Genomic DNA, 20,722 nt, shown 5'->3' with positions numbered 1-20,722 from the left:
GAGAAGCCCCATGGACCCAGAAAGCAGGCTCCCTGACCACTGTGGCTGTCACCTAGCTTGAGGGCCTGGAAGAAAAGGAGGAGGAAGAGGAAGAGAAGAGGAGGAAGAGGAAGAGGGGGGAGGAAGGGGAAGAGAAGTGGAGGAAGAGAGAGGGAGGAAGAGGAGAGGGGAGGAAGAGGAAGAGAGGAGAGGAAGAGGAAGAGAAGGGGAAGAAGAAGAGAGGGGAGGAAAAGAAGGAGAGGAAGAGGGGAGGAAGAGAAGGGGAGGAAGAGGAAGAAAAGGAGAGGAAGAGAAGGGGGAAGAGGAAGAGAAGGGGAGGGAAAGAGGAAGAGAAGGGGAGAAAGGAAGAGAGAGGAGGAAGATGAAGAAAAGGAGAGGAAGAGGGAGAGGGGAGGAAGAGGAAGAAAAGGAGAGGAAGAGGGGAGGAAGAGGAAGAAAAGGAGAAGAAGAGAAGGGGGAAGAGGAAGAGAAGGGGAGGGTAGTTATTAATGCCATCTAGGAGTGGGGAGTGATACCGAGGAGTGGGGACCATCTCTCTGCCTTGAGCCGCAACACGGGTCACAGAGGTCTGACTATCAAGTCAAGAAGAAACTTCAGGAGAGAGTTCGTGCTCCTAGGATAGACTGAGCTTTCTTCCTGGGCTTGTCTGCAGCTGGCTGTAGCTAGTGATCTCAGCACCCTTGGCCAGAAACCCTGGGAAAAGCTGACTCTCCATCCCATCGAGAAGCTTGTCCAGTCCCCAAACCCTTGTGTTCTGAGGGGAAGGAGCTATGGAGATGAATTCATTCTGTTCTTTATTAGTTGTTGGGGGCCTGAAAGCTGCCTCTCAGCTTGGGGTCTCCCCGAGCGGCACAGGAAGTCCTGCTTCCTCCTGAGGCCAGAAAGGAAATATGAGTGCTTTTGTTCCCTCATCAAGACAGGGTCTTTCTAAGTAGGCCAGCCTGGCCTCAAACTAGCTATATAGCCTGGGCTAGCCTGGAGCTCTCAATCCTTCTGCTATAGTCTTCCATGTTCTAGGATTACTGGCTTGTGCCACCGTACCCCTGTCAGAGGTGGCTCTTAGCCCTTCATGCCGACTGAGATTTGAAGGGATGCGAGTCCGTGCCGTCGGGCCTATATCTCATCGTTCTCCATTTGAATACTGTGAGCCTCAACCTCATTTGGAGTGTTTATGGTATCTAGTGTCTCCACCTGCAGCTCTTTGGCTTCCCCTTCACTGTCCCTGCTCTCCACCTGGCCCTCAGCATCCTCTCTGGGACCGGGGACATCTCCTTCAGCCTCTGCCTGTCTCCCAGCCTCCCCTGCGGGACTGAGGGTATCTACTTGAGACCCTGTCTGATGTCCAGCCTCCGGCACAGGTTCCAAAGGCTCCCCTTTGGCCTCTGCCTGGTCCCTAGTCTCTTCTCCAGTCTCCGGGGATCCCTGGGAGTCCGGCTGCAAGGGATTGTCAGCGAAATGCAGCTGCCTTCCAACAGGTTGTGGCTCCTGGAGCGCCGGGGGGAGGGATTCTGGGTGCTTGGGGGCCTCTCCTGGGAAGTTGACGAGCTCTGCGGGAGAAATGAGTCCGTCTCCATCCAGGTCCTGGGTCTCAAGCACCCGGTCTACCGTCAGGATCACCTGTGGGAACAGTTACCGTAGGTATTGCCAGCCCCTCCCCCAACAGCCTCGTCCCTGCTGCAATGGGGTCTGAGCTTCCTTTTTCAGGGAGTCTACTAAATGGACCAGAGCTCCGAGGCGCTAGTCTAACAGTGTCCGTCCGGCAGTGCCTACCGGGTTGATGGGAAAGTGTGCAGCTTCGGGAGCCAGAGCCGCCGTCAACATGGACAACAGCTCCAGGCCATCCAGCTGTCCGTTCTGGTCATAGTCGTGAAGAGCAAAGAGGTAGAGCAGGACTAGGGGAGAAAAGCTGGGTTAGAGAAGGCGGGCACCCACAGGGCAGCGGGCACTCAGCCCCAGCTCTGTCCCCACGAGCCTCCCAGTGCCTCACCTTGCTCCCGGTCCATGTGCTCTGGATCCTCTTCCATCTTCTTCAGCCCCTTGAGGTAACTCTGCAGACGTCTGTTGAGAAAGCGGCAGATCAGTCAGGAGGGTCCCGTCTGTGACCCAAGACTTGACCAGTTAATACCTACTGAAAGGCCCTCAGCTTACTCACTGGAGCTGCTCGGGGCCTGGCTGGAACGGGTTGGGCGTGAGCTGCTGTTGCACCTCAGGGTCCAGCCTAGAACAGGGAAGAGAAGTCTCAGCCCAAGGCCTAGCTTAGATTTCCGCAGACGCAACGGACCCAAATGCCCAGAAAAGGCTGTAGGGAAAAAGCTCTTCAGATGTCACTGGAAAAAGAACCTTACCTCCTAAGACTGTTTTTGCAGCTCAGGTGCCTTAGTTAACTTTAGAAAACCCCAGTGGCGAGATGGCTCGGTGGGTAAGAGTACTTGCTGCTCTCCCAGAGGACGTGAGTTCACCCAGTACCCATATTGGGTGGCTCACAGCTACCTGTAACTTCAACTTCAGGGGACCTAACCCTTTCTTCTAGATTCTGCAAGCACCTCCACACTCATACATACACATACATGTAAATAAATACAAAATTGAAAAGAAAGGAGGAAATTCCTGGTGGATGAGGCCACCATACTAGACACACAGTGGAGGCCCAATAAGATGATCTAGTGAAGCCGGGCAGCGGTGGCGCACGCCTTTAATGCCAGCACTCGGGAGGCAGAGGCAGGCAGATCTCTGTGAGTTTGAGGCCAATCTGGTCTATAGAGTGAGATTCACAACAAGAACCAAAACTACATGGAGAAACCCTGTCTCAAAAAAAAAAAAAAAAAAAAAAAATACCAGCCAGGCGGTGGTGGCGCACACCTTTAATCCCAGCACTCGGGAGGCAGAGCCAGGAGGATCTCTGTGAGTTCGAGGCCAACCTGGACTACCAAGTGAGTCCCAGGAAAGGCGCAAAGCTACACAGAGAAACCCTGTCTCGAAAAACAAACAAAAACAAAAACAAAAACAAAACAAAAACAACAACAACAATAACAAAAAAAACCACCCAAAAACGAAACAAAAAGATGGTCCAGTGAGTGTCAAGACACAGTGGCTTATTGTCATCTTGCTTCTTCAATGCCAGGATCCAAGGAGCAGATCGCAAGCTAAGGCTAGTAGCAATGCCCAGGTTTCTACAGACCCAGTCTGCCCCAGGACACATCACTGCCTCTTCCTTTTTCAAGCAGAGGGCATGGATGTCAGCCTGGACTTTAAGTCTGCCCAGGGTCTCAGGATGTATTCCGACTTCTGCACGTGGCTACTGCTTGCCCACAGCAGGCTGGAATAGCAGAACTGACAGGAGTTGCTGCAGCCACTTAGGTCACTGTTGCCAGCCCTCCAAGGCTGTTCCAGCATCGCTGGCCCCTCATACCCATGATCCTACTGCACATACTGAAGAAAGCAGTTCTAGCAAGTCAGAAACGTTAGCTAATGATCCCTACTTCCTTGGTATTCCCATTGTCAGGTCTTGATTCACAGATCACAGCCCCTGTCCCGGCCCCTAGCTTCCTCCTGCTGCTTTACACAGGACTGCGGCTGAACTCTTGGCTGCAAAGGGGTCTCCAAGCACGCACTACGTCCCTACTTGTGACATTCTGATTATCACGAGGCAGGAGGTTGGGGTGCTCAACACAGCAATGAAGGAGGCTATACTTCAGCAGGCTCCCTGCTCCTCAGAGGGGTCCTGACGTCTTTCCAGAGATTCTCCCTACCCCAGCCCAGGAACTTATCCTCCTAATCCTCTCACCTTGCAGCTCCATCCTTGGGAGCAGCGTGACCCAAAGGTAGCAGCAATAGTGGCAGCATCAACACTTGCATCGGACACTGGAACATCCTTCTGGAGACTGGAGCTAGGAACAGAATCAGAGAATCAGAAGAGGGGTGTCTGCCGCAGTGTTGGGGGTCAGATGGCTCAGAAAGAAATGACTTCTTTCCTTGCGTGTGGAAACACGTAGGAAAAGGGACGTCTGCTCAAAGAGGACTATACATGCACACCAGCAACGTCCCATGGAACTTTGCTCAACATAAGTCCCGATTATAGGAAAATATATAAATCCTACTTAAGTGCATAAAAGCAAAGATGTGTTGTGGGAGGGAGTTCTGGGTTTGAGGGCTCCTCCCTGTGTCCCATTGGCCCTGCTTACAGTGCTGCTTAAGTGTGTCTGCTCTGGAGTAGGCCACTTCATTTACAGATGGGAAAAGGATAGATTAGGAAAGCTGGGATCACCAAAGACCAAAACTATACGGAGAGACAAAGAGGGAGATGGATTGTTAGTCTATACTTATGAAAAACCTACTGAGGCTTGGTGTGGTGGTGCATGCTCATAATCCTAGCACTCGCTGGGCGGTCGTAGCACACACCTTTAATCCTAGCACTTGAGAGACAGAGGCAGGAGGATCTCTGTGAGTTTGAGGCCAGCCTGGTCTACAGAGCTAGTTCTAGGACAGCCAAGGCTACACAAAGAAATCCTGTCTCAAAAACCACAATAAATAAATAATCCCAGTGCTCAGGAGTCTGAGACAGGAGGATTGTGAGTTCAAAGTCAGCCTGGCTGTCTCTACATTACACAGACTTGATTATATGGAAATGGTCAAATATAAAATGAGTCCATTGGAAACACAGAACATAAAGCTTTCTGGTTCATCCTAGGGATGCGTACATATAATGTGAGTTTCCAAGGAGGCAGACGCCCATCCAAACTGAGACATCCCCCCAGAAAAACCATCTCTGTGCAGAAAAATAATCAGATGTTTGATGGTCAGGACCTCTCGTCCACAGAACCCAAAACTCAGGCAAGCACTAGATTTTCCTAAAGAACATTCCATAGCTTTCAGCAGGTTCTCTAAGAGGTCCATGATCCTAACAAGGTCTAGAACCATGTCCAGGATGGGCATTAGGTCCCTAAGAGCTGAGAGGTGGAGCTGGCAAGCACCCGGCTCACAGGGAGATAAGCATAACATTTACCATTTTGAGCTGCCTTGAGTAAGAACACAAAGAGTAGAAGCCCAGAAAAGATGGAGCCGTCACAGCACAGGCCCCGTGCTCATTTTTCCTTTATGTGCATGCACGTGCACATGAGTGCATGCGTGCGTGCGTGCGTGCGTGCGTGCGTGCGTGTGTGTGTGTGTGTGTGTGTGTGTGTAGTACAATGTGTGTGTGGTGTATGGACCTGTTAATGTAGTTGTGCACATGCACGTGGGGGTCAGAGTTAATGTCAAATATCTTCCTTTGATCACTATCCTTGATCACAAGAAACCTGCATTAATTTAAAAATACATTATTGTTGGGAGTGACGTGGAGGTGGGCACGTGTGCCGTGGTGTACGTGTGGGAGTCAGAGGACAACTTTATGGAGTCCGGAATTTTCATAGATTCCAGGAATTAAAGTCGGGTTCCCGGGCTTGCACAGCAAGTATCTTTTAGCTGCCAAACCACTTTCATTTTTTGAGACAGAATCTCTCACTGAACTTCAAGGTGATCAGTTCAGCTAAACTGGCTGCCCAAGAAGCTCAAGGATCCGCGTGTGCATGTATGCATGTGTACCATGTGAGTGCCTGGTGCCCAAAGAGATCAGAAGAGAGGATCAGATCCCTTAGAACTGGAATTACGGAAGGTTGTGAGTCAATCATGTAGATGCTGAGAACCGAACCTGGGTCCTCTGCAAGGGCCACAACAGGTGCTCTTAACTATTGAGTCATTTCCCCAGCCAGTTTCTTTACTGTTTCTCAAGTTCCTTCTTATAGACGAGGTACTCTCTTATCAGTAAGTTGGAGGTATAAGACCAAACTAATTCTTTTCCTCCTTAAGGCTTGCAAAATTACATAATCAGGAAAAGATACACAGATGTTTAAACAATGAGCAGATGAACAGAAGTGAGTGACGTACCGTCACAGCTGCCTGGGAGGCTGAGTTAGCAGTCATGAGTTCGAGGGCAGCCTAGGCAATGTAATGAGATGCTGACAGCGAGGGAGGGACACAGAAATACAGAATTGCTAGGAGAAGGAGGTCTAACCCAGCGTTCGAACATGGAGCGTAAGGGTCCTAACCGAAGGCTGTGCCTTGCGCTGGCTGTGTGCTCTCCCTCTCTCCGGTCTCCATCTGCCATGCAGGCTTGGTGGTAGCTAAGTGAGAGGAGGCCTCTTCCTCCTCTTCCTTCCACAAGTTGTCCTGGCTGCTCTGAAGTCCTTCCCACACACCTTCCCCCCTGGCTTCCCACCTGAGTCCTTCAACTTACTTTCTCCTCCCCATCTGTTCCCTGCCAGTATCCGGGCTGCAGGAGAGACTCACGTCTTTTCAGTCCCTCAGAGCTGGACTGAATCTGTTGTCGTGCCCTAAGGTTGCTTTTCAGAAGAGGATGTTTGAACTCCAAAGACAAACCCTAGTGGTGGCAGTTTGGGCCCGGCAGGAAGTGTCCCCCTCCACCCACTAATCCATTCATTCATTAGGCTGACTGCAGGGACCCCAAAAACATGCCTACGTTTTTTTTCTTTTTCTTTCTTTCTTTTTTTTTTTTTTTTTTTTGGTTTTTCGAGACAGGGTTTCTCTGTGTAGCTTTGCGCCTCTCCTGGAACTCACTTGGTAGCCCAGGCTGGCCTCGAACTCACAGAGATCCGCTTGGCTCTGCCTCCTGAGTGCTGAGATTAAAGGCGTGCGCCACCACCGCCCGGCTGTTTTTTTTCTTTTTAATTTAAAAATTACCTTTCTTATTTTTTCTTCGTGTGTGTGTGTGTGTGTGTGTGTGTGTGTCTGTCTGTCTGTCTGTCTGTCTGTCTGTAGACATGTGTGCCAGTGGACATGTGGAGGTCAGAGAACAACTTTCAGGAGTCGTTTCTCTTTTTCCACGGTGTAGGTCCTGGGGATCAGGACCTTTACTATCCATCTTACTGGTCCATGTATTCAATTTATTTTTACTTTCCTTCCCCCTAAACCTGGAGTCTAATTCACCTCTTTTTTTTTTTTTTTTAAGATTTATTTATTTATTATGTATGCAGTGTTCTGTCTGCATATACACCTGCAGGCCAGAAGAGGCACCAGATCTCATTACGGATGGTTGTGAGCCACCATGTGGTTGCTGGGAATTGAACTCAGGACCTCTGGAAGAGCAGCCAGTGCTCTTAACCGCTGAGCCATCTCTCCAGCCCCCTAATTCACCTCTATTCTACATTTGGACTTAGTGACTGGCTTCCAGGTGACTGAGATAACTGAAAAGACTGCCAGGTCCAGGCGGTGTCTCTGCCCCTCTCTGTCTCCCCCGCAAACCCCCAAAAGACTACACAGGAATAGAGTTCTTGGGGCCCAGCTACCTCCAGGCTAGACAAGTCAGAGAATGAACCTTCCATATCCAATTGTGAGCCTTCCAGTTGGTCTAGCCAACAGCATGAACAGAAGAAAGCTGGTCCCCACTGCCTCACCTAGACGGAATGCAGAGTAAAGTCATCATCTGAAGCTACTAAGTTGTTTTGGTTGGTTGGTTTTATGAAACAAGGTCTCGACATGCAATCCAGGTGAGCTTTGAACTCATATAGCTCAGACTTGCCTTAAACTCACTGAGATCCTCTTGTCTCAGCCTCCCAAGAACAGAGATTATAGTCATGCACCACCATACGTAGCTCTAGTTGTTTTTATGAAACAGGGTCTCCCCATGTAGCCTCCTGCCAAGTGCTGATTACAGGAGCAAGCGTGCCCCCATATCCAGCTGTTATATACTGCTTTTTAACCTGCAGAGGATTCCCGTAGCCTAGCTGGTACTGAAGCATCGTTGTGATCATCTAGTCTGCCTAGGAGCAAGGTAAGTGCTGGAGCTGCTTTCGACCCCAACTGTACACGCAGCATGCCTACTGCTGGGAAGCTTGAGACCATCTGCAAGCACCTGCCACGGATGGAGCCCCTTCTGAAGACCTGGAGGGATTCCGAAGGACCCGGGGGACTCTCCTCTATCTTCAAATCCAAACCATTTAAGTTTTGGAGCGGCTTGTTAAGTAATCATGATAATCCAAACCCCAGCCCTGTAGGAGCTGGCGTCTTAGGTGTGGGACCTGCTTGGTCACACAGCTGTCTGCTGTCTGCTGTAGCTCTCCTGAAAGTCTCAACCACTTTTGCACTGGGCCTGTAAATCATGTGCTGATTCTGAGCCCTTCCCGTGTACATCAGCGTCCCTGTCCTCTTCTCTGTCCTGTGAGTCCCTTACATATGGAACTTTCATGGGATTGCCGAAAATGGTAAGTGGACAGTGAACTCCTCACACACATTTACTGTTGTCCCAGCCTGTGGTACCGTCTTTACACCCACATCAGATAAGTCTCCCTTTACTAGAATGCCATTGCTCCAAAAACATTTTTTTATTGTTTATTTTATTACTCTGAATGAGTGTAGGCCCGTGTGTGCCAGAGTACTCCTGTGGAGGTCAAAGGACAACTCTGGGGAATTGGCTCTCTCCTGCCACCTTGTGGGGTAGTGGGTTTGAACTCAGGTCCTCAGGCTTGCTTGCAAGCATTTCAATCCATTTTGCTGGTCCATTCAACTTTTAAAAAACACAAAAGGGGCTGGAAAGATGGCTCGGGTGTTAAGAGAGCTGGTTCAGTTCCCAGCACCCATACGTTAGCTAGTAACTATCTGTAACCAGTTCCAGAGGGCCTGAGCCCTCTCCCGTCCACCTGTCTCCCCTGAGGGCACTGCACACAGTGGCACACAAACATACATGCAGGCCAAACACCCATACATGTAAAATAAAAACAATACAGGCCAGGGGTGTTGACACACACCCTTAATCACACTGCTTTAGAGGCAGAGACAGGTGGATCTCTGTGAGTTCCAGGCCAGCCTGGTCTACAGAGTGTGTTCCAGAACATCTAGGGCTACAGAGAAACCCTATTTCAAATAATCAATTATTTAAAAAAAATCCCTCATGATCTCATGTATCCCAGGCTGGCCTGCCACTCAGCATGTAGCTGGGGATAACCCTGAAGTCCTGATCCAAGCGCTGGGGTAACTGGTGTGCACCATCACACCTGGCAATTCCAGCCCCAAGACCTTCCATGGCTCCTTGTTTTTCTCACAGTCCAGAGTCCTCGCTTGGGTGTTCAGGTATCACATCCTCTTTACCTCCCCCTCCAGTGCTCCATTAGAGCAAGCAGTGCTTTAAACAACAGTGTACTAGATTTTCTTATTTTCACATTTTAGTGTTCTCGTCCAAACCTGTTCCGCCTTCGACCTGGACCCCCCCCCCCCCATCACCTTTGCACTTAGTTGCAGTCTACCCCAAGAGTGAAGAGCGCTGCATGCAGGCTTTGAGTCTACTACTCTCTCGATGTCTTCAGCCACTGTTTAAGAGAATCGGGACAACATTTCATGTGCGGTGTAATGAGGGTGATGTGGTATGGCTTGATCATACTCACGCAGTTTTAAGCCCTTGTAAGAGCTTTTGTAAGTAAGAGAAATAGAGTGGCCATTGAACAATTGCTTGTAAAATAAAAAAAATGATCCTGGCCATTTCCTATAATTATAGCATGTATAAACGTAACTACCCTAATAAACACTCGAGAGCCACCGTAACTGCTAGTTAAGTTGTGATATAATTCAGTGAAGCTATTAAGTCAGACACACACACACACACACACACACACACACACACACACACACACCAACCTTCTGCCTCCAATTTCTTTAAGCCTTTGCCCCAGCTCACAGGAGGAGACTTTGGCCTTGAGGTTGGACCTTTGGTCAGATCCTGCCTCTGCACTGTTGCGTGGTCCAGGCGGGCGTCTTAGCCTCCCTTAGCCCTGGGGTCTTCATGATTAAGATGAGGAAGTTTCATAGGGACTTCAGGGGGTACCATGAGATAGCATAGGTTTAAGCTAGGGTCAGCAGATGCTCCTCCATGTGGCAGGGGGTCTTTGGAGGCTTAGCTCGTATGGCTTCCCATCTCATGGATGCATTTCTTTTACAATACCCTCGTCAAATAGCCATAATGCCTCTCTTGAACCTTTCCGGGACAGGAGCTGGCACCATGAAGGGCATCCATGTCATTTCTGAACAAGTTATGTGAATCTAGTCATCTTCCTTCATTTAGCCCCTTCGTGCCTGCGTCTAGGGAGGGGGAGCCCCGAATGACCGCGGCTATGCAGCCCAAGGGACTCACACCTGAACTACACGGAGACCAGCCACCTACAGTTGGATGACGACGGCCAGCATCCTTTCAATCATCTCCATCTACTGAATGAGGATGAAATCCTGCCACCAGGGCTGTTGGACCTGCCATTAAACCCAGAGGGCTTTGGGGGGGGCGCTTTGCACCCTTCCTCTACCTGCTCTCAGGGATGACCTCTTCCCCAATGGTACTCAGAGGCCAGGGCCACCTCCCCAGCCGAGTCCAAGCCGCGAGGGATGCAGAGGACGGCGCTCTCGGCATCCCGACCGCAGGCAGAAGGTCTCCGCCTTCACCCCCCCAAGGAGCCCGGTACCCCGGCCGCCCGCTGGGCCCCAGCCCCTGCCCGAGTCCGACCCACCTGCTGCGGTGGCGCTGCGCGCGACTGGGGCTCCGGCTTCGTGCGCGCTATAGGCACCGTGGCGCCCTTGCCTGGCTGCCCGCAGCCGGCCCTCCCCCCGGGGGCTCCACGTGGCCTTTCCACGTCGCCCTCCCGGCTGCAGCCACCGCCCAGACCCGGGCAGAGTCCGGAGCGAGCGACAGCCACGGGAGGGCCACCGCCCCGCCCTGCCCAGACCTGTCTTGCAGCGCCTCCACCTGGCCTTGTTCCATGCGGGTCTGGGGGAAGATGGATGGGGTCCTCGGTGCTTGTCACTGGGATCCAGATGGAGGCAGATTGGTTTGCGTTTTTTTTTTTTGAGTGTGACAGATCGGTGAGGCGGAGTATGTGTGCATGACAGACTAGAAAAGATTTGTGAGGATGTGTGTGTGTGGGCGGCTGCTGAGGCATAGGATATATATGAGACATGTTTTCAAGAGACGGAGTCAGAGTTGGTGAGGCTGGTTTGTGTGTAAGAGTCACAGAGTCCTGAGACTAATGTGCATGTGTGTAAGATAGACACAGATATAATGGTGAGGCAGAGGGTGTTGTGAGAGAGAAATAGATACAACTGGGCAGATATGAGGCTGTGTTCGTTTAAAATGCCTTTAACTAGGATTATGCTGTGGGTGCCACTGGCTTTATCTGAGAAACTCGTTGGTGACTGAATAGACTATGACTTACTGTTAGTCTGGAAAGAGCAGTGTGGCCAGTACTCGGCCAATTGTCTAGGAGCAGAACAGTATGGGTGTTAACAGGCTGTATGTATCAAGACAGCTGAACAAGCTCTCCTCAAGTTGTTAAAGCTGAGATTCCAGGGGAGGTGTCAGTGTGTGTCACTGTGACCATGCGCATCATGGAGGAGAGGTTCCACGTGAGAGGAGAGGCTGATGGGGCCGTGTGTCAGGAGAAACCAAACGCCACAGGAACGGTAGTTTACCAACATAGATGTTGCAGCTCTATGGTTTAAGATCAAAATGGAGTGTCACCTACTTTTATCCCAGTGGTGAGTGCTTCTACCTAAGCTCTGGGTGCACTGGCCCATGGACTTAGTTTGTTTTTGTTGTTTTTTGTTTTGTTTTGTTTTGTTTTGTTTTTTTAATAACCTCATGCATCAAGATCTTCAGCCCCCTTCAATTCCATCAGAACCTTCAGTCAGAAGCCATCACAGCCATAAGCCACCCAGACTATCCTTCCTGTGGGGGGCCCTGTGGGGGGTGCTGTTGGGCAAGGTTAGCTTGGATCTGTGTCCACTGGTTTCCGCCATGCTGCGCCTCCCCATCTGGTCAGTTGGTCTCAGTTCTCTGCGTGCACTGGTGTTCCTTGGAAGTCCCTCCTTACTCTTCATTTGCTTATGCGTCCACCTGTTCATGTAACTTCCATCGTTACCCGTCAGGTGTAGGAGTAGTATCTCTGTGTCCCAGCAGCCACTCCCCAATAACCACACTGAGACTTGTTATTGATTATAAATGCCCGGTCAGTAGCTCGGGCTCGTTACTAACTAGCTCTTACATTTTAAATTAACCCATATTTCTTATTTATGCTCTGCCACATGGAGGTATGTTTTTTCAGTACGGCAAGTTCATCTTGCTTCTCTCCAAGTCTCCTCATGACTTCCAGACTCAGCCCTTCTTCTTCCTGGGGTCCTCCATGTCTGGCTGTCCCACCTATACCTCCTGCCTAGCTACCAGCCAATCAGCTCTTTTATTAAACCAATCAGAAGGTGCCTTGGCAAAGACACATCTTCACAGTGTACAAAATGATTTTTCCATAACAGTCAGGTGTTCAGTTGTGTTTTCCAAATGCTCACCTGTTGAAGCTGTAACCCCCAGAACTTCTGAATTCCATCAAATTTGGAAATAGGGTAACAGCAGATGTGATTAGTTTAGATTAAGTCATACTGGAGTACATAATCCCATGTGACTGGTGTCCATGGCTAGAGAGAAAATTTGAACACGCACAGGAATAACACTGCCATGGCCTGAAGTGTCTCCCAAAATTAATGTCTTGAGACTTACCCTTGCTGTGGTGCTAAGTGGTAGGAACTTTGGGGACATGATTAAGTCAAGGGTTCTGCCCCTGCGTGTGGATTAATGCCCTTATGGGAGAAGTTGCAGATCATTTGTGCCTTTTGCTGTCTTTCCTGCCTGTTCTTTCCACCATGTCAGGACTCATGAATGGCATCATTTATGAAGAACAGGTCATGACCAGACACTAAGCGCTGTTGGCACCTGATCTCAGACTTCTCACACCCCAAAACCGTGAGCAACAAATTTTTATTGCTTATAAATTGTCCAGCATAGGGCTAGAGAGTTGGGCTGAGTGGTGGAGAGGGCATAGTGTGCTCTTGCAGAGACCCACGTTTGGTTCCCAGCACCCACATCAGGTGACTCGCACCCATGTCAGGTGACCCACAACAGCCTGAGATTCCAGCTCCAGGGGATCTAACGCTCTCCTTTCACATCCTCAGGTACCTGTGCTCACACGCACCCCCACAAACACACATGGACAAACACACAGTAAAAAAGAAATCTTTTAAAACTGTCCAGCCGGGCGGTGGTGGCGCATACCTGTAATCCCAGCACTCGGGAGGCAGAGGCAGGCAGATCTCTGTGAGTTCGAGGCCAGCCTGGTCTACAGAGCTAGTCCAGGACAGGCTCCAAAGCTACAGAGAAACCCTGTCTTGAAAAAAAAACAAAAAAACAAAAAAACAAAAAACTGTCCAATCTGTAGTATTTTGTTATGGGATCACCATGTGACGATAGACACAGAGATCAGAGTGCCTATGGACACTGAAGATTACCAACCAACCCTCAGAAATGATGAGAGACGCACACACAGACCCCCAAGGAACCCATCCTGATGACATCTTGATTCTTGCGTCCAGCACATCCAGTTTGCAGTATTTTTTAAAATCAACTCAACAAATGAATTCACCATCTAAATGCTGATGAGCCGACCATGATGGTTTACACTTGTAACCCCAGCACTTAGGCAGAGGCAGGAGAATCACTTCAAGCTCAAGGCCAGCCTGGTCTACATTATCAGTTACTGGGCCAGTCAGGGATACACAGTGAGACCCTGTCTCGAAAGCAAAATAAAAAAGACAAAAAGCCACCCCATCCCAGCTAAATGGGAATGACTCCAAGATCTCTAACTCTAGTCTACAAGGCCCAGACCTCAGGAATTGAGCATCCTTCTGATCTGCGCCTGCGTCTGGGTTTTGTGGTTGGGTGCTGGCACTGAAGGAGTCAGTGCTTTTAAAAGAAAAGTTTAATGATCTTCAGTTACCTTGGAGACAAAAGGCCAGACAAGCCATGCACAGTCCCAAGGGGGAAGCACCAATGTCCTTTGGAAGGCAGACAGGAGCAAAGGGCAAGCATGATCCATGGTCTTTTTCTGAGGAAAAGACAGGCAGGGGCAGGGCTAGGATGAACCAGATTCAATCACTCAGAGGGCTCTGGCGCATAGGGGCTGCCCTTAGTTGCTTGAGAGAATGGGCTCTGAGTTTCAGGGGAGAGGTACAGAACCTGAGCTGCTAGCTCCTGATTAATGGGTGCAGATAGAAAGGTTCAGAGTCTAAGAAAACAGAACATGGACCAGCATTCCAGCCCAAAACATCTGAATCCGAATGTACTCTCTTCCCCTTCTAGCCTCTCCCTCCTCTGGCCTCCCCACCCTGGGGATAGACATGCCTGTGTCTGTGCAGTCAGGAACCCGAGAGTCATCCCCAGTCCTCCTCGGCCTCATCTCCACCACACTGGAGTCCTGCCGACCCTGCCGTCTATCCTGAAGCTCAGTCTTCTCCCTGGCTGTGCCCCTGTTTTCTGTGCCTGAGTGCTCTTAACAGCGCCCAAGTGGCCCCTTTGCTTCTGTCTTTACTCCTTCTCTACGTAGCCCGAGGGTCTCTTCTAAACATCTCTCTCTGCTCTCTTCCTGAGCCCTTTGATGGGATCCCTCTGCCCTCAGGCAGCTGCTCAGCACCTTCATCACCCACACGCTCAGCCACACGTTTCTTCTGGCTCCAGATTTTCGCTTATCCTGAGCTAGCATTCTTGCCTCCCACTTGCCTGGGAAACTCCCACTCATTTTTCTGCCTTTCTCCATTGACGTTTGGGCATCATTCTCATCTGCTCCCACACAGCAGCGGGGAGTACTTCCTTTTTCTAGTACCATTTCCTGTCCTAAGAGTTCAACATTCAAATCTCATGGAGAGATTTTGCGTTACATACGTTGATACTTCCATGCCTTGGCTGTTCCCTAGACCAGGAGTGTGATACAACTGGCGGATGATTCCAGTCCACAGTGGGAACACAGTCCCTGCTCAAACATCCCAATGAAAACAGGGTCAGGATCCCTGGGACATTTATATCCAATGTCTGGAATAGAGCTGATGAGCAAATCATCTGTTGCACCCTTTCTGTTGGCGGGGATTGTAAGAGACAACGCAGAGACACTTAACCGAGGGAGCAGAGTATCACCACCGAGCGGCTGAAACCTGAGTGTGTAACAATTTATTGGGCAGTGCCCGTGCCCAGCGTGTGAGGGTCACGGTGAACGGCTGCACTCTGTGACTGAGCAGAACCTTCCCGGGCTGCCTGACTCAGCCTTGGCCGTCCAGAGACAGCACGCACCAAGATGGCAGAAGCGGGGGCGCTGCTTGCCCTGGGGCTGCAGTGCTTTTCACCTCGGAGGAGAAGCAGGAGGGGTGGAGGGGCGTGGGCGACTGGGTCAGAGCCGCTCCGGTTTGTGAGGTTCGCCTGACTCCCAAGCGCCGCCCCTCGCCTGGGAACGGGCGGTGGGCGGGGCCGAGGGCGGGTGGGACCCGCAGAGGCCTGCCAATGGCGTGCAAGAGGCGGGGCCACGACAACCCGCAAGCGGAAGAGTCAAAGTTCAGGAGCTAGAGCCGGCCCGGAGCTTGGGAAATGGATTACCCCCACATAACCAAGATGCTGAGTTCCTCCCTGAGCCCGCAGAACGGCACCTGGTCAGACACCGTCTCTCTGCTCCTGGCTCTTGGCGTTGCTCTCTACTTGGGCTACTACTGGGCATGTGTGCCCCAGGTGGGTGAGGGCTGAGCTCTGGCCGGCGTGCTTGGGGTTCTAGAGTGTAAGGGGTGTGTGTGTGTGTGTGTGTGTGTTAGTCTTCAGCCTGGGCTCCAGCCCTTTCTGAGAGGGTAGTTGGTTCTCCCGCGCCAGGTGAGTTTTGCTATTATGACCAACTGGAGAGCCGGTTCTGCCTCTTCAGATTCTCGGAATCTTCCCCTGCCAGCCGGGTCTTTGAGGCACAGGAAGGGTGCGCCCCTCGTCCTGACCTTTGGATAAAGCTGGGGCAGAGGGTATCCCTCAAGTGTCAGAGATCTGCGGCTTTCTGCTTTCCTTTTTTAGGTGGCCTAACTAAAATATGCAGGTTGTGTTCGCTAGCTGCACAGAATAATGGAACGGATGCCTGTGTGGTTATGGCAGCAGTCCACCGACTTAGCGGGGCCTCCTTGAGGACTGACTGAGGTTCCTGCTAAGCCTAGGACAGATGGATAATTCTACCCCTACACACTCAGCCCTGTTTGAAGTGCTAGACTCTGTATACCGTGCTGGGGAAGTCTTAACAGGTTGTTTTTGACCAATTTAGATATTTTCTCAACTGAAATGTAGATAAGATACATAATCTACATATCCAGGAAAGGTAACTTCTTAATCTCATTAAAATCTATTTAGGTAAATGAATCTAACAAGAAACCTATTGATTCAGCTTCTTTAAAAAGATCTATGGGAGTTATACGCTCAGTCCTGGCTAATGGGAAGGCTGAGACAAGTAGATCACTTGAGCCCAAGAGTTTTAAGCCATCCTGGGCAACCGGCAACACACCAAGGTCCTGTGCCCATACAGGGGTCATGGGACCTGTCTCAGAGCACAGAGAACGGTTGTGGCCACTGGGAAATCAAAGTCATGGAAATCGGGAGGTATTTTCAGTGGTTAAGGGCACCCAGATTCAGTTCCTGCCACCTACATAGCACTCCCAGTTCACAACTGTCTGTAACCCTCTCTGCATTCCAGGTGTACCAGGCATATAGGTGGTGCACAAACATTCACGTAGGCAAACACTCACACATAGTAAATAAAAATAAAATCTAAAATATAAATAGTAAAAAATAAAAAATGTTTTAAAATCACATAAAATGCTTACTTATTAGCACAACACCTGGAATGCAATTAGCATTCAACAATTTTACCTACAAGTTATTTTGTTGCTATCATAGCTATTAATTCCACTTTCCCTTGTTTGCTCCATCTTTGGGCAGACCAATTAACCTGTAAGAGTCATAATTTCTTTACTTCTATCTTATCGAATAAGGTTGGGATTAGTCTGATTTATAGCGGTGATTTCATTGTTATTCCAGGGTTAAGGACCAGGGTCCAAGTCACAGTATCCACTGGGCCTCTTTACTGTGTCATTTGCCTAGCCCCTTTTGAGTAGCAGGACTGTAGATAAAACAAGATCTGATTAAATTACTTAGAAATGCCATTTATGATTAAAAAAATTTACTCCCCCAATGCTGGAGATTGAATGTAGCACCCACCACTGAGCTAACTGTACCCTAGCCCTTCAATTTCAGTCTTTAACGTTAGAGTCCTCTGATTTTGTTCAGCATACTCTTAAGTCTGTGAGGCCAGGCCCTCTCATTTACTCTGTGGCTATGCAGAACCAAGCAGAGGCTGAGAGTCAGGGCTTCATGCCCATTGACCTCCTTTATTCCTATTATCCCATCTCTGTTCCCTTTCCCCTAGTTGGCATGAAGAAAGGAAATATTTGTTCACATTAGGATGCTTCCTCCTGTACAGCACAGCCTAAGAACTGGAGCTCCACAAGAGAATATGAAGTGCCCTTGGAAAAGCAGCCCTTCAGCACTGAGCACACCCACATTTGGGCAGAACTATGTAGACATTGGGGTGCTAAAAAAAAAGTGGGGCACAGGAAGAGCCAGACTGACCAGAGCAAGCTTCAGGGAGATGCATTTGGACAATTCAACTGCAATGTGAAGGTCACAGATTGAACGGTACTGACATTTCTTTGCCTGGTCAAGAATCCCAACCAGCAGAGCCTGGTGACACAAGCTCAGCACAGAGGCAGGAGGATTAGGGTGAGTTCAAGGCCACCCTGGGCTGGAGATGTCTCGGCCCTGCGGAGCATGTACTGCCCCTGCGGATCACAGCTTGTGTCCCAGCATCCATGCTGTGGCATTCTCAACTGCCTGTAACTCCAGCTCCAGAGGATCTGACACCCTCTTCTGGACCCCCTAGGCAAGATCTGCACCTGTGTACACATACCCACAAACAGAAGCACATAATTAAAATAAAATCAAGTCATAAAAAAATAAAAAGACCCAAACTCCAACTAACCACCCCGAAGACCACAGCCCTTACTGTAGGGGATCAACTGAGCAGTCCATATTATGTGTTCTATCACAGATGTGAGGGGACAGGCTGAGTGAGGGAGTCAGTACCCAGTCAACGGCAGGAGTTCCCTTTTCAGAGTCAGTTCTGGAGGTACACTTTAGGACTGGGGTGCTTTGGGGCACTACATGACTGTATGTATTATTTAAGGGGACCTGGCCATTCCAGTCCGAGTTATTCTTCACCCTTCACTGTGGCAAAGCAGTGTCCTTAAGGCTGGACTCTGGGAAAGAGATCCCTCACCCTCCAGTGCCTGGGATGGAAAAAAAGAGGCCAATTGTGTTGTGTGGTTACAGAGGCCTCGTCTGGTGGCTGGGCCCCAGTTTCTGGCCTTCCTGGAGCGACACTGTCCAGTCACTGCGGAGACTTTCTACCCTACGTTGTGGTGTTTTGAGGGACGGCTACAAACTATCTTTCGAGTCCTCCTGCAGTCTCAACCTGATGTCCATTACCAGAGGTAAGCACAGTCAGAACACGAAGCTGCCAGTTTCTAGGGGAAACTGATCCACCTCTTTTAACGAAGGCCATCTTTGCCCTAAAGTGTGTTGATCTGAGCATGTGAGATTAGGCATAAGGAAAGACTTGCTACTTGGCATCTACACAAGCTTAATAGTTCATGCATCCATTCTCTATGGTCAGCCTTACTGTTTTACATAAAGCATGCTTTCAAATAATACCCATGACAAGCTGCGGAGCTCGTGGATGAGCCGGAGAGGAGACCTTTGAAGTCCAATTCCTGACCGTACCTTTCTATACTCATCTCTCTTAAACCCCAGCGAAGTCCTCCAGACCCCAGACGGAGGCCAATTCCTTCTAGACTGGGCTGAGCAGCCCAAGAGCCGTCCCGACCCGGACCCCACCACCCAGCCCATAGTGTTGGTGCTTCCAGGCATCAGCGGCAGTAGCCAGGAGTCATACGTCTTACACCTCATTGACCAAGCTTTGAAAGACGGCTATCGGTAAGGACGGGGGACAGAACTTGGGAAAGGAGACGCGGGTCTGACCCTGACACAGTTCTCTCCGGCAGGGTCCTTTCTGAAGACCACCAAGGGGGAGGGTCTTCTCGGGAGGGTCTGGCTGACGCACCTGTGTTGCCCCAGGGCTGTTGTATTTAATAACCGTGGTTGCCGAGGGGAAGAACTGCTGGTGAGTACCTCCTTCCTGTGGGGGCCCTGCACCTGCTCCCTGTAGCCATCACCCGATCACCGGCCCTGGGGCTCTACCCACTTACCTCCGCCCCTCCCCTTCCGCACTGATTCCCTTCTCAAGGGCCTCCCTCCCTAGCCAACGACCCGGTTTGCCCTCAGACTCACAGGGCGTACTGTGCCAGCAACACTGAAGATCTAGAGACAGTCGTGAAGCACATAAAGCACCGCTACCCCCACGCTCCACTGCTGGCTGTGGGCATCTCGTTCGGAGGGTAATAGTTGCCTGGGTGTATTCCAGAGACCCAGCTGTTCCTCTTCTCCTTTCCTTGTCTTCTGCCCCGATTTACTCCATGCCAACACTTCCCGTGGCCTTTTCATCCAATTTCACAGGATACTGGTGCTGAACTACCTGGCACGGACCGGGAGGGCCGGAGGGTTGGCAGCCGGGCTGACCATGTCTGCATGCTGGGATTCCTTTGAGACCGTGGACTCTTTGGAGACACCGCTCAACTCACTGCTCTTCAACCAGCCCCTCACTGCTGGCCTCTGCCAGCTCGTGGCCAGGTAGGACAGCAGACGTACCAGGCTCGGCCAGCGCTTGGGTCAGATCCACACGGGGCTTTCTGGATGAGTTACGCAGACAGACGCTGTGAGCTCCGAGTTAGGGGAGTCCAGACAAACCCTGGTGTTTTCTCTTCTTCCAGGAACAGAAAGATGATTGAAAAGGTGTTGGACGTAGACTTTGCGATAAAGGTATTTTTCAGCCGTCCCCCTTACCTAGTGTCAGTCTCCTGTCTTCTACTATCACAGCCTACTGTTCCTCCCCCACACAGGCTCGCACAATCCGCCAGCTGGATGAGCGCTACACAGCTGTGGCTTTTGGGTATAAAGACTGTGCGGCCTATTACCAAGCCTCGAGCCCAAGAACCAAGGTAGATGCCATCCACACCCCCGTTCTTTGCCTCAATGCAGCAGATGACCCCTTCTCCCCAGCACATGGTGAGTGGCTTCCACAGTGACCCCAAGGCTAGTGCACCACGGATGTGGGTTGTAACTGAGGTATGAGCCCGGGTTCTCATTACAGGGCAGCTTCCTGACCTCTCTGACTCCCCCCCAGCCCTCCCTCTGCAGGCCGCTCAGAAGTCTCCCTGCGTTGCTCTGCTCATCACAGCTCGGGGCGGCCACATTGGCTTCCTGGAAGGGCTGCTACCCCAGCGACACTGCTACATGGACCGTGTTCTACACCAGTATGCCCGAGCCGTCTTCCAGCACTCGGTGGAGCTGCCTGGCCTGGGGGAGCTCGCTCCTGAAGAGGGAAAGAGCTGACAAGAGAGCTGTGTGGGGGTCTTGGTTCAATCTTTCTTTGTTTATTAAATATCAACTCTTCCTGCCTAATGAGCTGAGGGTCACCTTCCCTTCTCCTCAGGCTGGAGTAGAGCATCCAGGAGCTTACTGTGTGTGTGGCCTGGCTGGCTTGGGGCTACCCACCTGAGCCCACAGACCACTGCTCCCTGAGTCTTCCTTTGCCTCTTCCTGCCCTAACAGCAAGTGCCAGCCCAGACT

At 50.7% G+C, this 20,722-nt stretch overlaps 2 protein-coding genes across 2 annotated transcripts; one reads left to right on the top strand and one right to left on the bottom strand.

Annotated features, from left to right (window-relative positions):
* Positions 1–425: 425 nt before the first annotated feature.
* On the bottom strand, positions 426–3,855 carry Cgref1 (cell growth regulator with EF-hand domain 1). Its single transcript, XM_059248182.1, has 5 exons — positions 3,785–3,855; positions 2,153–2,218; positions 1,988–2,058; positions 1,771–1,892; positions 426–1,617 (listed from the first exon to the last, which is right to left on the bottom strand). Exons 1-5 carry the CDS (start codon positions 3,853–3,855, stop codon positions 1,114–1,116), a joined length of 834 nt encoding a protein of 277 aa, XP_059104165.1. The 3' UTR covers positions 426–1,113.
* An 11,481-nt stretch (positions 3,856–15,336) lies between these two features.
* Abhd1 (abhydrolase domain containing 1) lies at positions 15,337–20,545 on the top strand. The gene is made up of 9 exons (XM_059248271.1): positions 15,337–15,622; positions 18,308–18,468; positions 18,788–18,970; positions 19,112–19,157; positions 19,319–19,431; positions 19,550–19,723; positions 19,864–19,912; positions 19,993–20,158; positions 20,277–20,545. Exons 1-9 carry the CDS (start codon positions 15,485–15,487, stop codon positions 20,483–20,485), a joined length of 1,239 nt encoding a protein of 412 aa, XP_059104254.1. The 5' UTR covers positions 15,337–15,484; the 3' UTR covers positions 20,486–20,545.
* The last annotated feature ends 177 nt before the right edge of the window (positions 20,546–20,722 follow it).

The sequence above is a fragment of the Peromyscus eremicus genome, chromosome 22, assembly GCF_949786415.1.
Source record: "Peromyscus eremicus chromosome 22, PerEre_H2_v1, whole genome shotgun sequence".
In the NCBI taxonomy this organism is placed as follows: domain Eukaryota; kingdom Metazoa; phylum Chordata; class Mammalia; order Rodentia; family Cricetidae; genus Peromyscus; species Peromyscus eremicus.
The sequence above is the reverse complement of the archived record's forward strand: the minus strand, read 5'-3'. Positions and strand labels throughout refer to the sequence as shown.

Coding starts and splice junctions, on each gene's coding strand:
- Cgref1 (XM_059248182.1), bottom strand. CDS start 3,855: ATGCAAGTGTTGATGCTGCCACTATTGCTGCTACCTTTGGGTCACGCT. Junction 2,219..3,784: donor CCCAAGGATGGAGCTGCAAG/GTGAGAGGATTA, acceptor TCCCTGTTCTAG/GCTGGACCCTGAGGTGCAAC. Junction 1,618..1,770: donor CACACTTTCCCATCAACCCG/GTAGGCACTGCC, acceptor CTGTTCCCACAG/GTGATCCTGACGGTAGACCG.
- Abhd1 (XM_059248271.1), top strand. CDS start 15,485: ATGGATTACCCCCACATAACCAAGATGCTGAGTTCCTCCCTGAGCCCG. Junction 15,623..18,307: donor ACTGGGCATGTGTGCCCCAG/GTGGGTGAGGGC, acceptor GTGTGGTTACAG/AGGCCTCGTCTGGTGGCTGG. Junction 19,913..19,992: donor ACGTAGACTTTGCGATAAAG/GTATTTTTCAGC, acceptor TCCCCCACACAG/GCTCGCACAATCCGCCAGCT.